This window comes from Antechinus flavipes, chromosome X (genome assembly GCF_016432865.1).
Source record: "Antechinus flavipes isolate AdamAnt ecotype Samford, QLD, Australia chromosome X, AdamAnt_v2, whole genome shotgun sequence".
Classification (NCBI taxonomy): Eukaryota; Metazoa; Chordata; class Mammalia; order Dasyuromorphia; family Dasyuridae; genus Antechinus; species Antechinus flavipes.
This window is the reverse complement of record NC_067404.1, coordinates 50,396,162-50,410,374: the sequence shown is the minus strand read 5'-3', so window position 1 is coordinate 50,410,374 and position 14,213 is coordinate 50,396,162. Positions and strand designations below refer to the sequence as shown.

Here is a 14,213-nt window from a genome sequence, read left to right as displayed (position 1 = left end):
GTTAATTTGGTTTTTGGAAGTTACACAAAATGAGGGCAATCTCTCTTCTGCGTGACACTCATACATCCGAGGACCACAATCTCACGTTCCTCTCTCCATCCCTTGGATTGACTTCAGTTTTTCTTCCTTCAAGCTAAGATGACCAAAAAAGCTTCAGTGCTAAGATAAGTGTTACTAGGAAAAGGCCCCTGCACTGAAGGTTCTCTCTTTTCTGAGATCCTTCACGTTTTTCTTTTGATCTGCATGTAATATATTCATGTTGGGGGCCAAACGCAAGACATGACTTTTTGTGCTGAAATAATCCTGGGTAGATAATAAGGATGTTTCAGGACATCTTGGTGTTTCTCACTTCCCGGTGATTTCGAATCCTTCACGCCTACACTTCCACCATTCACCATATCCCTCTCCCACCAGAACCCAGCCTTTTACCCTTGGGTATCTGGAGATGACTTTTTCCAACAGAATATCATCTCCTTGAGGGCAAGACCAAGGTCTTGCTTATATTTGTGTCCCTATTGCTTAGCAGAATGCCTGGCATGTAATAGCTTATTAATAATTGTATTTATTACACACTATTATCATATTAATTATTAATATATAATAATAGAAGAATAGAACAATGATAAAATTATGATTTATTAATGAATTATTAATAAATGCTTTTTCATTCATTCATTTTTGGCAACATCTAAAAATCTTCTTTAATAAAGAAGCTCCAAAATAATGGTAACTTTGCTGTAATTCATCTTCTCTTCCCCCCGCCCCCAGCATTCTTGATGACTGTTGGCTCTTGGCCTGGACACAGTGCAGCCAAAGAGAAAGTCCTTGAAGGAAGATGCTGCTTTATTCTGTCTTGATATCCACAGGACCTTGCACACAAGAAGTTGCTTAATGAGTACTTGTTGATTGATGGATTGACTAAAAGATCTGTGATTAATTTTCTAAAAAGGGGCTGTTTTGTTTTGCAAATGAATGGTGTGACTCTGTGACCTTGGGTGTTATGATAGTATTCTTTTTTCCTCAGTAACAACTAAAGGACCTCTCAATTCCATGGCAGAGGGAATCAGCTCATAAGAGGTAGATGGAGTATATATGAGGGTTTCCCCTTTCCTCATATCCTCTCTCGGAATTGCTCTCCAGCCCCACACAAAAGAGTGCATTAACTGCAAAGCTCACAATTCGATTACTTTTCCCCCAGCCACAGCAAATATCAGTGAAGCAGCCACTTAATAAAGGATCTCTAATTTTTATTAGATTTATTTTTTCTCAAGGAGGCCTTGTGAGCTAATAACATAATTTATAGTGAAAGCTGTCCAAAGTTCCAATCGACTTGAAGGGATGTTTGGGGATGTGGCTCAGAGGAACAAGGCAGAGTTTGTTCTGATGGACAGCAGGCACGAGGAGGCAGGGGCCCACTCAGGGAAGGAGGCTAGTTACTCTCCCAGAGTAAAGTCAATGAGTAGCAAGTTTAGGTTCTCCCTCCTCATGAACCAGGCAGCAGTAAACTAAACATTTTGGATTTGCAGTATTTGATGAAAAGAAAATCATGGTTATTTTGCTGAGTGTGCCCTCAATGGCTTTCCGCCAGCTCTGGTGACAGCTCAGCCTGGGGCTTAAAACAAAGGCAGAACTGAAATGGGCTGAGCGGCCATTACTATTTTATGGAAGACTGATTATGCATTTTATTTGAGCTCCAGCACACCAAGGAAGTGGCTGTTGGGGGAAAGAATGGGAATGGAGGTTCACGTGCTTCCTGCTCTGGCCAAACTGGACTACTCACAATCCCTACGCCTCTGTGATCTTCTATGGCCCCATTTTTGCTTACAGTGTTGTCTGTGAGTGGAGTCTTCACTCCCAGGCCCTCTATCTATAAAATATCTACTCATTCTTTAAAGTTCCCTCTTGTAAAGTTCCCTGATTGCTTTAGTTGGCAATGATCGTTCCTGTTAAGGTTCTACATAGCACTTCAGGTTTCTCAGATTAGCACTCCATTGGAGCTACTAGGAAACTGAGGAAAGACTCAGGCTCTCACTTTCTTTTTTCTTTTTTTTTTTTTTTTTACAAGTGAGATTCATTTATTTATTTATTTATTTATTTATTTTTAAATTTTATTTTATTTAATAATAACTTTGTATTGAGGCTCTCACTTTCAACAAGAGATTAGGCGGAATTTTGTAGTGACCAGTTATGAAGTTGTGTGACGGTTCGGTTTTTTGTTTGTTTTGTTTGTTTTTGTTTCTGTGTTTTTTTATTTTTTATTTTTTTTAGCATGACCAATAAGCTGTTACTAATGCTCAAAGTTCAAGTGGGTCTCTCTCTTAGAAGAGGAAGCAAATGGGCTTAAGGAACTTTTCTTCACTTTCCAGGTTATAAAGAAAAAAAAAACACATTCTATAACATGATAACAACAACAATGAAAGAAATGTTTCAATACAAAAATGAGAAAAAAGGATCTAAGATTCTAAAGGAAATACTGATTTCTTAGGACATTAGAGGGTGGGAAAATGGGATCCATAAGGAAAAGAGAAGAAATCTGACTAACTGAAAACAAAGTCAAGAAACAGATTATGAGCCTTTCTCTAATGAGGAAGAAGTGGCTACTTGCCTTCCAATGAAGAATATGGATCTCCAAGGGCTATTGGGGAGAAGTCATTCAGTAAGGATCAAAGGAAGAAGAGAAAAATGGAGGTGGTTTGAGACTCTGTGTTGAGAGATATGAATGTAGCCATTGGTCAACTTGAAACAACAGCAAGTTCTCCTTGCCTATAGACAGAGGGCACAGGTCTGAGTTGAACTTGAAGGGATTATATCTAAAATGAGGTCTGCATCCAATATGAGACAAAGAACATCCTGAATGACTAGGGTCTTTTAACTCTTTACACAACACGCTTTCCCCTTCCTCGGTGGAATTACTTCTCTTGGGAACTTTCGGAATTTTTTTCCTGAGAGCTTCCCTGGCATGGGAGAATAGTATGAAGCATCCCAACTCCCTTGACTTTTGGAAGAGCCTCAGATTTGTGTCTTAGCTTCACATGTTTTCTTACTCTTCTATAGACATCTTCCATCTTCTAACTTCATGATACTGGTCAAGATTTCCCTCTGCCTCTTTACTTCCCCTGTTTTCCTTGCTTTCAGAATATTTAAGGAATACTTAATTATTCCTGATCATCAGGAGAGTGGAGAGATTGTCTTCAAGGCTCCTTATTTCCTCTTGTAGAATGGAGACGCTCCTATATTTTGAAAAGAGGCAGCAGGCATTTGTTTGTGGCAGAAAGATGGCTATTGGATACTTTATGAAGGACTCTGCAAAGTTCTTCTATTCCCTGCACCCCCCAGATCTCCCTAATTGTTTGAAATGAGATGCTAAATCCTTTGTCTTTCTTGCTAGAAGCAATTCTGAAGAAGAGCAGAGGGAAAATGCAGGTGGGATCATTCAAAATCCAGTTCTGTTATCCAAAAGTGATCTGAGAGTCACTGCGAACAAAATCCCTGCTATCTTGATGAATTCAAAGAATATCTAAAAACAACTTTTGACGTGAGAATTTACCAAATACAGGTATACAATTCTCCTTCCAAGAGGAGCCTCTAAAAAGAATATTCAATATTTACTCCTTCTTTATACAGATTGAGAAAGAATCACATATGGGTAACAGAAAGAAGAGAAATATGGTGAGAAAACTTTATCAGAAGGGAAGTTTTGATTTAGAGGCCACATTCTTATGGATGATAGGTCACATTTCTCTTGCAGATTGGGTGGCTTTTAGACTAGGGAGGACAACATTGCAACTGGACACAATGCAGATATCCTTCCTGCCTTTTCCTGATTTGACAAGACTCCAATCTTCCAGAAGTCATATTATATTCATATTACCCAACATTCACAATCCTCCATTTCCTTCTTTACCTGGGCGTTTTTGCCTCTTCTTTTGGCAGGAGAACCCTTCTCCTCTAAGACAGAAACTGAGATTATGCCCTGTGACTTGATGCATTAGCTTCATTGTCTTTGTGACCCAATGACTTCCCTCATGATGGAATAAGAGAACATTTTCCTCTGTATTTCAAGAAACACTTCCAACCTGGTGGGGGGAGGTTAAAGTTAGGGGGGAAGCAGACTGAATCCCCTTAGAAAACAAGGGAATATACTAGAAGGATTTCAGAAGTCCAGTGATAAAGGATTGCAAGGCAAGCAGGGATAAGTTGGCTAGTAGTCCGGGGAGCTGTTCAAAGAGGAGGAGAAATGGGAAAGGGACTCACTGCAGTTCAAAAACCATGAGATGAATTTTACTGAGCAAACAGGGATTAACTAAGGATACAGCCACAGCTCAGAAATGTTTTGGAAATAAGAGGCCATTTCACCCTGAACCTCAGAGCCCAGAGTTTAAAGGGAAGAAAAAGGGTTAAGGAGCTACTGGAAGAAGCACATGTGATACCTGAAGTCAAGCAATAGTTACCTAAAGGTGGGCTTGGGTGACTGGGAATCTCATGGGGGAAGGCTAGGATTGGTAGTGCTACTTACTTCACATTTTGAGTGCTGGATCAATTGCTGACTATCCATCATGTGCATCAGTGGGGCACTGGATTTGACTACCACAGGAATTTAGCTGGTGTTTCTTAAATGGTGGAGAGGGTTGGTAGATTCACCTTAGGGGGGCTCTCTGAAAGCAAAATATTGGGGCGCCTAGCTGGGGATGGCTTTAAGTAGGTCACGTTACAAAAAAAAAAAACAGCAGATGCTATTTTTGTGGTAAGATGTACATTTGGCTGAAGGGAAATTTATCACCACTAGGGCATCTTCCTCAGGAATATTTTGTGTGCATAAAGTAACTGGAGCTTTTCTGCTTCTTCCTATGAAGGCTAGCCCCCGTTCTCTCTCACGCAGTTGCAGCAGGCTCCTGTGTGCAGCGAACCCTTTGGAAGGGGGTCATCACTGAAGCTGCCAGTGCTCCTTCTTGCCAAAGAACTGTTCTAAAGAATTCTGCAATTGTTGTTGCCAATAACCTTGAAGAATAATAGAATTGTTTAGAGTGGCGGCACTAAAAGTGGATGGCTGATTTCCTGAACTTCCAAGACTCCGAACGGCTGCAATTTAATTTAATTAAAATGAAGTCTGTGCAGAATGTATTATTACATATTGATAATGTACCCGGACACAGGGAATTATTTTGACAAAATTCGCATAATGGATGCAGATCAGAGCCCCTGAGTAAGCCCCTTTGTCTAACTAAGTAAGGCTGCATGCGGATTCCAACAGCAGGGCTAACTAAACAATTAAACTTTCTTTACATTGTTTCATGAGCAGGAAAGGAACTAAATGAAACAAAATTATTTCCCAATATCATGCCTTAATTAAAGACGAGGAAGATAAAACTGGGCAAATTCTGTTCTCCAAGTGCTTATTTACATGCAATTCTGAGACAGGGAGCCATGTTTGAACATCACATAGGTTTCCAGCTAGACCAATTTACAGGACTAGAGGACCAAGAGTACTGGTCACGGAGTCAGAAAAGCTTGGACTCTAACTAGCTAGATGAACCTTGGGGGAGGGGAGAGTGCAACAGCTAAACCTGAGTTTTATTACCTGAAAAATGAGAACGTTAGGTCTTTCCTGTTCAAAAATCCTATGGCTTTGTTTTGTGACTATTAGGTAGGATTTTATTCCTTATCTTAATTGATGCAGGTCTTTCTCATATTGATCTTATTACTGATCAATCAGCCATTAGAATCACCGATTTGAAACATACTCGATCACAGTGATACTTGTGGTTTACATTTCAATAGCTTGTACAATGCTTCTAGTTTCAATTTCTAGGATCCTAGAATCCTAGGTCTAGAGATGGAAGGGACCTCATATGTCAGGTTGAAGTCAGTCTCTGTGTAGCTGAACTGCCAACTGAAAAGGGGGTTTTGAATGCTCTTAGGCTCCTTTCAAATGGCAAAGCATCTGATGCTGGTTCCATTCCAGCAGAAATCTAGAAGGCAGGGGTTCTATTGCTCATACAAAAGCAAATTGAAATCTTCTAGATTATCTGGTAAGAAGAGGTTCCCTAAGAAGAAGAACCCTAGGAGTTCAAGGATACCTCCATTGTTTATCTCTATAAAGGAAAAGGAAATAGATTGTTCTGTGACAGTCGGAGATGGGAAGTCTTTCTTTTAACTGTTGGCAAGATTCTCACTAGTCTTCCCTAATAAACTGAGCCTCCATCAGCAAGATGGTCATCTACCTGAGAGTCAGTGTGACTTCAGAAAGGGTCGAGGAACAACGATGTGGTGCTCGCTGCCTGACAACTCCAGGAGAAATGCGAGGAGCAGAACAGAGGTTGGTGTACAACTTGCATTGATCCAACTAAGGCCTCCGATACTTTCGCAGTCGTGAAGGCTTATGGAAGATTACAGCAAAATTTTGTCATTTGGAGAAGTTCATCAGTCTCGTATGTCATTTCCACGATGGCACGCTTGCTGGGGTTCTGGATAATGGACGATGCTCTCGAGTTTTCCCGCTCACCGATGGAGTGAAGTGGGGGAGTGTGCTCGCTCCCATGCTCTTTAACATGATGTTTTCAGCAATGTGGTCAGATGCCTTCGATGAGAATGAAAATAGCACGAAGCTCAGCGATTGCACTGAGAGTGAACTATTTAACTTGAAAAGGCTCCAAGCCAAGGCTGAAGTGGAAAGAGAGTTTGTGTGTGACTTTTGAATGCTGAGGATGAATTCACTTACCTTGGCACTATATTTTCCAGGGATGCTCAGTTTGATGATGAGGTTGATGTACACACTGCCAGAGCAAAGTGTTTGGGGAGGCTCCGAAGGAAAGTGTGGGAGAGGAGAGATATTAGACAGCTATCAAACTGAAGGTCTATAGAGCCATTTGCTGATCTCATTGTTGTATGTCTGTGAAACCAGGACAGTCTACCAGTGAGATGCCAGGAAACTGAAACCCTTCCATGTGAATTATCTTAGGAAGATTCTGAAGATCACCTGACAGAAACAGGTACTGGATGCTGAGATCTCCTCTGGAACTGTCCAGCAATCAAACTCTACTGCAGAGAGAGCAACTCTGTTGGGCCGGCCACATTATCTGAATGTCAAAACTAAGTGTGTGCCTAAAATACTATTTTACAGAGAACTCGAGGCAAACATTCACAAGAAAGTCAGAAGAAGTAATATAATGTTAAAGTCTTTCTGAAGAACTGATTGTGGGACATGGGAAAGGCAAGGTCCAGGACTTCCCAGTCTGGGCATGCCTGCAACAAAGAAGGATCTGTGTTCCAAGAATGAAGTAGAATTGCAGCAGCTCCAAAGAAATGTGAGATGTGCAAACTCAGAGCCATTTCCACTTCAAATATTCACAGAGACTATGCTCAAGCTTTTGGAGAGCCTTTCGAGCTTATATCGTTCCGATCAGGCATCGACCCTGACATAATGACGTCACTTAGTTCCTCTTCTAGAACAAAGTGCAACAGTCTGCCAAACGATAGTGTTTCTACTTCTAATTCCTATGATTGTAAGTCTTAAAATGGGAGGGACCTCAGAGACTACCTGTCTAACCTTTCATTTTACAGGAGAGGGGAAAGAACTTATCCAGGGTCAAAACCAGGATCGTAGAGCCAGAGCTAGAAAGGTCTTCAAAGGCCTTTTAGGCCAATCCCTTCATTTTATCATTTATTTATTTGGCAAGGTAATTGGAGTTAAGTGACTTGCCTAGGGTCACGCAGCTAGGAAATGTGTGTGAGGCTGGATTTGAACTCAGGTTCTCCTGATTTCAGAGCTAGTGCTCTATAAACTATAGTGCCATCTAGCTGCAGAAACCAAGACTCACAGAGGCCTTTGAAGTGAGAATACAGAAAGCAGGCCTCTGAAGTGGGATTTGAATTCATTTACTCTAACTCCAGAGACTATGAACGTTCCACTAATGGAAGGGTCTTAGACATAACCTCATACAACCTCTGTCATAATAATAGCTCACCATGAACTCCTCAGTTCAGTGACAGACAGATGGTAGGCTGGGGAGGGAGCCTCCAGGGAATCACAGGCCCTTCTGAGAATCTCCAAGGAATCAAAGGATCTGTAGGGGATCTCCAGGGACTCATAGGTTTTTTCTAAGGGATCTCCAGAGAATCACAGGATCTCAAAGGGATCTCTCCGAGGATCTTCAGGGAATCAATAGGTAATCTTAGAATCTCCAGGGGATCTCCACAGAATCACAGGATCTTGATTCTGGGGATGGAAGGGACCTCAGATTTCATGTAGTCCAATCCTTCTCATTTCATAAATGAAAAAAATTAAAGGCTGAATTTAGAGCTTACGTGATTCTTTCCAAAGTCACACCTCTTCCTGATTCTATTCCATGATCACCTCTGATCTTTCATGGCCTTTCCCACCTCAAGTCTCTCCGCACTCCAATCCATCTTGCAGTCAGCCATTACAGTGATTTTCCTAAAGCGTATGTTTGATCTTGTCACCTCCTACTTAGTAAATAGAACTGGCTCCTTATTGTCACCAGGAATAAACACAAAACACTCCATTTGACTTTCAAAGTCCCCCTTGACATATATATATATATACTCTTTGATCTAGTGATGCTGGCTTCCAGGCCGGCCCACAAACAAGACTTCCATCGCTTGTATCTGGGTATTTTCTCTGACCATCCTCCTTGCTTGAAATGCTCTTCCTCCTCAGCTCCACTTATTGATCTCCCTGGCTTCCTTGAAACCACAACTAAAATCTCACCTTCTACCGGAAGCCTTCCCCAACCCTTCCAAATACCAGGACCTTCCTTCTCTCAATCATTTTCTATTTATCCTGTATATAACTTGCTCTCCATATATCTGTTTGCTTGCTGTCTCCCCATAAGATCTGAGAGCAAGGACTGGTTTCCCCCTTCTTTTGGTATCCCAAGTGCTTAGCATAGTGTCTGGCACACACACAGTAAGCACTTAATGAATCTTCATCGATTGATTAACTGATCACGTGATCACTCTGAGAGTCCTATTAAGAGTACTGGACTTGGTCTGGATTCAAATTAAACAATAACTAGCTGTGTGACCACAGGCGAGTTACTCAACTTCTCAGAGCCCGAGTTTCTTCATCTGTGAAAATGAAGAAAGCTGAATATCCACTACCTGCCTCCCGGCCTTGCCAATCTTAAAATGCTATTTTTCACCTGGCCCATTGCTGTGGTAGCCTCCTAATTATTTTGCCTGCCTCCAGGTCCTCCCTTCTCCAACTCATCCTCCACTCAGTTGCCAAAACACTTTTCCTAAAGTACAGATCTGACCATTCCACCCCCTCTCCCGTTTGATAGACTCCTTTAGGAATTTGAACTCCTTTTACTTTCAGGACCAGATATAAACTCTTCTCATTTAAAAACCTATGTAACCCGACTCCTTCCTCCTTTTCTAGTTTTCTTATCCCATACTCTCTTCTTGGCACTTCTCAAGCCAGACACACTGGCTTTCCTGATCTTCTTTGCACATGTCACTGCCTCCCATTTTTGTGCTTGTATCAGTTTTTCCCCATTCCTGGACAGCAGTCCTCCTCCTTTGCTTCAGAAACTGGCCCAATTATCAGCCCTGTAGCCTCTTATAGCCATTGCCTTCTCTCAGGCTGTCTTCTCTGTACTTATCTGGCACAGTTCTGTTTCAATACATGTTGTCTTTTCCATCACAGTGTAAGCTCTCTGAGGGCGGGCAATGTTGATATTTTTCTTTGTACTTCCATTATTTAGCACTTGGCATACAGTACGTATTTAATAAATGCTTACTGACTGATTGTTCCTTCCAACTTCAGGATTCTAAGACCTAGAGTATGACTTTACTGAGAAGCAAAAGAAATACCAAAAGGGGTATAATATATTATTTATATATTATTTATTTTTATATTGTTTTATTATTGTTTATATATAATTATATAAATTATATATAATTAGATAAAATAGATTTATATAAATGTATAATTATACATATATTTATATAAGTATATAATTATACATATATATACACACCCAGAAACCTGAGTGAAGGAATGAGAAGCCACAAATTCTTTGTATATATTTGTTTACGTCTTGTCTCTCCCTTTAGATTGTGAGCTCCTTGAGGGTAGAGATTGCTTTTTGGCCCCTTTTGGTATGTCTCTTTCGTAGCACAGTGCCCGGAACATATTTGGCACTTAATCATTGCTTACTGCCTGAAAAGGGGACTTGAATTTGACCTGAGGAATGAAACTACAATTGCCACCAATCTTTGTTGTTTATCCACCCGTTCTCAAAAAGGACCAATGACATCAAGAAGGTGATTCCATGATTTACAGGTAAACTGGATTTAAGTGAGGGAGACTGGGCAAGGTTATTTGCCTCACTTTTCCCTTTAGAGAACATCTGGATCCAGGGGCAAGATATAGATTGAGAACACCAAAGATGACACGGGATGTAACAGACCTTGGCCTTTCAAGTCAAGTCTTTACCAGGTCTCAGTTTGACTGAGATATACCCAATCACAGATTAAGGCTATGTAAGAATGAGGCAGAGAATGGCCTCTTTTATCTAGCCAAAAACAATCAATCCAGGAGGGGAAGATCCTCAGGATTTCTGGCCCAAACAGAAACAACTGCTATTTACATTCACTCTGAGCCAACCAGGGTCCAAACAGTGACCAAGTGGGAAGCGGAGTGGGACCTACTCTTGGTCAATCAACAAGAGCCAGAGTGATTTGGGTTTAAGCACAGTCCTTAAGAAAGAAATCTACCCTATAAACCCGAACTCTTTAAGTAACTGGGAATCATAATCGGTATAAATACAAATTAATTCATCCGGACAAGTGAACACTGTAATTTACATACCTACTGCCTCTGCCAGGCCCGAAACCTTCTGCCCATAGATATCGGTTTTGTTCCAGGCAAACGTGTAGACAAGATTGATCGCAGCGGGAAACCATTTCTGCAACAGACGACCTTCCACCGTGACAGTGAGGTGCACCCTGATCATCCCCATGGGGATAGCCGAGTGGGTCAGCAGAATTCGGAGCAGGGTTTTGTAGCCTGGGGTTCGGCTGCTCAGGTAACTCAGTTTCACAAAACTGGAAGGGATGGGAATCTCCTCCTGTACAACCTGATGGAGAAGTGATAGGCAGGTTTCTGTTAGGTGGGCAGCACAGAGAGTGATATCGCTACCAATCACGCATCTTTTCTATGGCCATTTCTATGGAGAATCCAAGGTTGGGGCAGACTATTTTTTATATCCAGCAACCAACAAAGTACTATGTAGATAGTAGGTGCTTAATACACACTTGCTGATTAACTGATTGAGAATCTTAGTGAGACAAGATATTCTGAGCTTATCTTCTAACTTGGGATCAGATCTGGAAATCAGGAAGAACCATTTCCTCTGGTCATCAACCCAAGAACAAAGTCTGTTTTCCAAGCATCTTCCCCACAATTGCTTCGTAGGAAGTAGAAAAGCTCACATACTACATGTGAAGAAATTCTGTGCTCTGGGTCCCCTTAAGAAATCTCTCACTTACACACATACGTACAAATTCACACATGTACATGTGTTCACACGTATACCCACACAATCTTCTTGTTGGGTTTTAAGACATAGATTGCAAATCCATTTCCATGATCCTTATTTAGACTGAGCTCTCCAGGAGCAAAGACCTGGGAGGCAAGCCCATTCAGTGACATCTTCTACTGAGGATTACAGCTACCCTACACTTTATCTTCATGGCTTCGGGGAAGTTTGTCTTCCTTGAACTACATAGTTTTCATGAACCTGTATCCTCACATCTCACTGTGTTCGGAAGCACCAAATTCTGGGAATGAATTGTCGTAAGATGGCACCCGTGGGAAGCAAATAATGCCTTTGCAAACTGGGCCTTAACCTTGAATGCTGTGGTAGAATGTCACCTGAGTCCTTGAGACTCCCCATTTTACGAATGGGAAGGAAAATAAGGAAGTAAATGATGGAAATTGGGTACTAAGGTCAAATCCTATATACCCTGATGTCCATTTTGCAAAAGATGTCAGAGAAATAGCCCCAGTGATAAATGATCTGATTTACGGCAAGGATGGCCAGTGTGTTTATTTTAGTCCTCTTTTTCACATATTGCTTGGACAACTTGTCCTTCTACTCCTTCCATTTCGAAGCAGCCCACACAGACTGTGTATTGTTAGAGAAGCAATATATGATTGCCAGGACTTGGAGTTCAACATATGACACCTCCTCTTGCCAGGGAATTCCTGGTCACTCTGTTGTTCCCTAGGGCTGGTATTCCCCTCTCAGACCTGCTGACTACCCATCTGTCTTTTCTGCTCATTAAGCAGCTATCTGATCCGTCTCAGATGGTAGCAGTAGGACAGTGGTGAACAAGAACATGACATTTTTTTTTTATAGCAACGTGCTATCCTAGGGTTAACTGAGCAAGTCTTCTATTAAAAATGATATCCAAACTTTTAGATGATATCTGTAAAGCAATTGAAGCTGTAACTCAATATAGTTATCAAATGCCATCTTGCTCTTTCTTTCCTGGTTTTCTAAGAGAAAGCAACTAGAAAATGAGGGACGGAGACATGTGGGCTGATTCCATTGAACACTGCTAATCAGTAGGTAGAGACATTACTCTGAATGGAAAACCTACTGTACATAGTCTTTCCCAATCAACAAAAGGGATTCTCTGTCCAACAAAGTAAAGTATTTTCTCTGGCTAGTCTTTATATTTGCAATGTCCTCCATACTCAGCTCAGCCTACTGATCTTCCCGGCTTCCTCTAAGTCCCTGCTAAAATCCCATATATTATTGGAAGCCTGCCCCAGGCCCTCTTGTTTTTTTTTTTTTTTTTTTGCTTTCCCTTTGTAAATTACTTCCTAGTTGTTTTGCATATGTTTTACTTTGAATATTTGTTTGAATGCTCTTTCCCCCATGATCTTCTTGAGGGTAGTTTTTTGCTTCTTTTTGCAGTTCCCAACATTTAGAACAGTGCCTGGCATACAGCTGGTGCTTAAATGTTTATTGATTGACTGAAATTTCAACAAAATGTAAGTTTCTTAAGGGCAAGAACTGTGTCAGTTTTGTCTTATTTTGAGAAGGAATTAGTCTGGCAATTTAAGGACTGGTTTTTTTTTTTTTCCTAAACTCTCTAGAAGTTTCAATGACAAGTAAATAGAAAAGTTCAAAAGTCAAGTAGATTTTAAAATCAATAAGAGCCTGAAAATAAGTTATTGCTAGGTTAGCTGACAGGCCCAATCTTTTGAGTAACAGAGAGACAGTAGAGACCTAGGCTCTGAATTTGATTTCTGAAGGGACTTCAGTTTCAGAGCCACAAAGTGGCCATGTTCATAGACTATATTATTGCTGCTGCTGTTGCTGTTCAGTCATTTCAGTCATGTCTAACTCTCTGTGACACCATTTGGGGTTTTCTTGACAAAGATACTGGGATAATTGCCATTTCCTTCTCCAGCTCATTTCACAGATGAGGAAACTGAGGCAAACAGGATCAAGTCATTTGCCCAGGATCACATAGCCAGGAATTGTCTGAGGACCAATTTGAATTCAGGAAGATGAGACTTCCCAATTCCTTCAGACCCAAAACTCTGTCAGGTGCAGCGCCACCTAGCAACGCTAAATACATTATCACAGACCTATATTTATCTCACTCTGTGCTAACCAGACTATATTATTATAGATCTATATTTGGTTAGCTCAGAGAGTGAGATAATGGCTTTGCAGGCTAATGTTTGGGTCATGAGGCTTTTCTCTCCCCCATGGGCAGAGACTTGAAAATTGAGCCCTTACTCTGTATTTTCAAAATGCAACCATTAATTACTTGGAGCTGAGGCTAAAGCATCATTTTCATATATAAATGACTGGCACACAGGCAAAAATCACAGCTTCCCCCCTTTCCTTACCGTCACTGTCAATCCTATCTGGTTTTTAAAACCCATTAGTCAATTTGCCTACCTGGAGCTCTGGAACAACAGTACCCCTCTCAGGGCAGGACCCTCCAAATGATGTGAGAGGAGAGGGGAGCACAATTGGGTTTGGACTCATCAAGCCAGAGATGTCACAGGATGGAGAAGGTGCAGTAGCTCTCTGCATGGTCACCTTCTCCACTACTATAAATTGGTTCCAAGGCAGCCAGAGGGTCCTTTTCTCAGACAAGAATGGTGATCGGTCAAAGACCAATGTGACTGAAATCCCGCCAATGGCCACAAGATCAAAGCT

General features: G+C 41.2%; 1 protein-coding gene across 1 annotated transcript in view; it reads right to left on the bottom strand.

The window, feature by feature from the left end:
- TENM1 (teneurin transmembrane protein 1) overlaps positions 1-14,213 on the bottom strand; it is an 828,896-nt gene that overhangs the window by 102,752 nt on the left and 711,931 nt on the right. Inside the window, exons 17-18 of the mRNA XM_051969260.1 lie at positions 13,950-14,211; positions 10,835-11,102 (exon numbers count right to left, since the gene is read on the bottom strand). Of these exons, the coding sequence (XP_051825220.1) occupies positions 10,835-11,102; positions 13,950-14,211 (530 nt within the window). The remainder of the gene's footprint in view (positions 1-10,834; positions 11,103-13,949; positions 14,212-14,213) is intronic.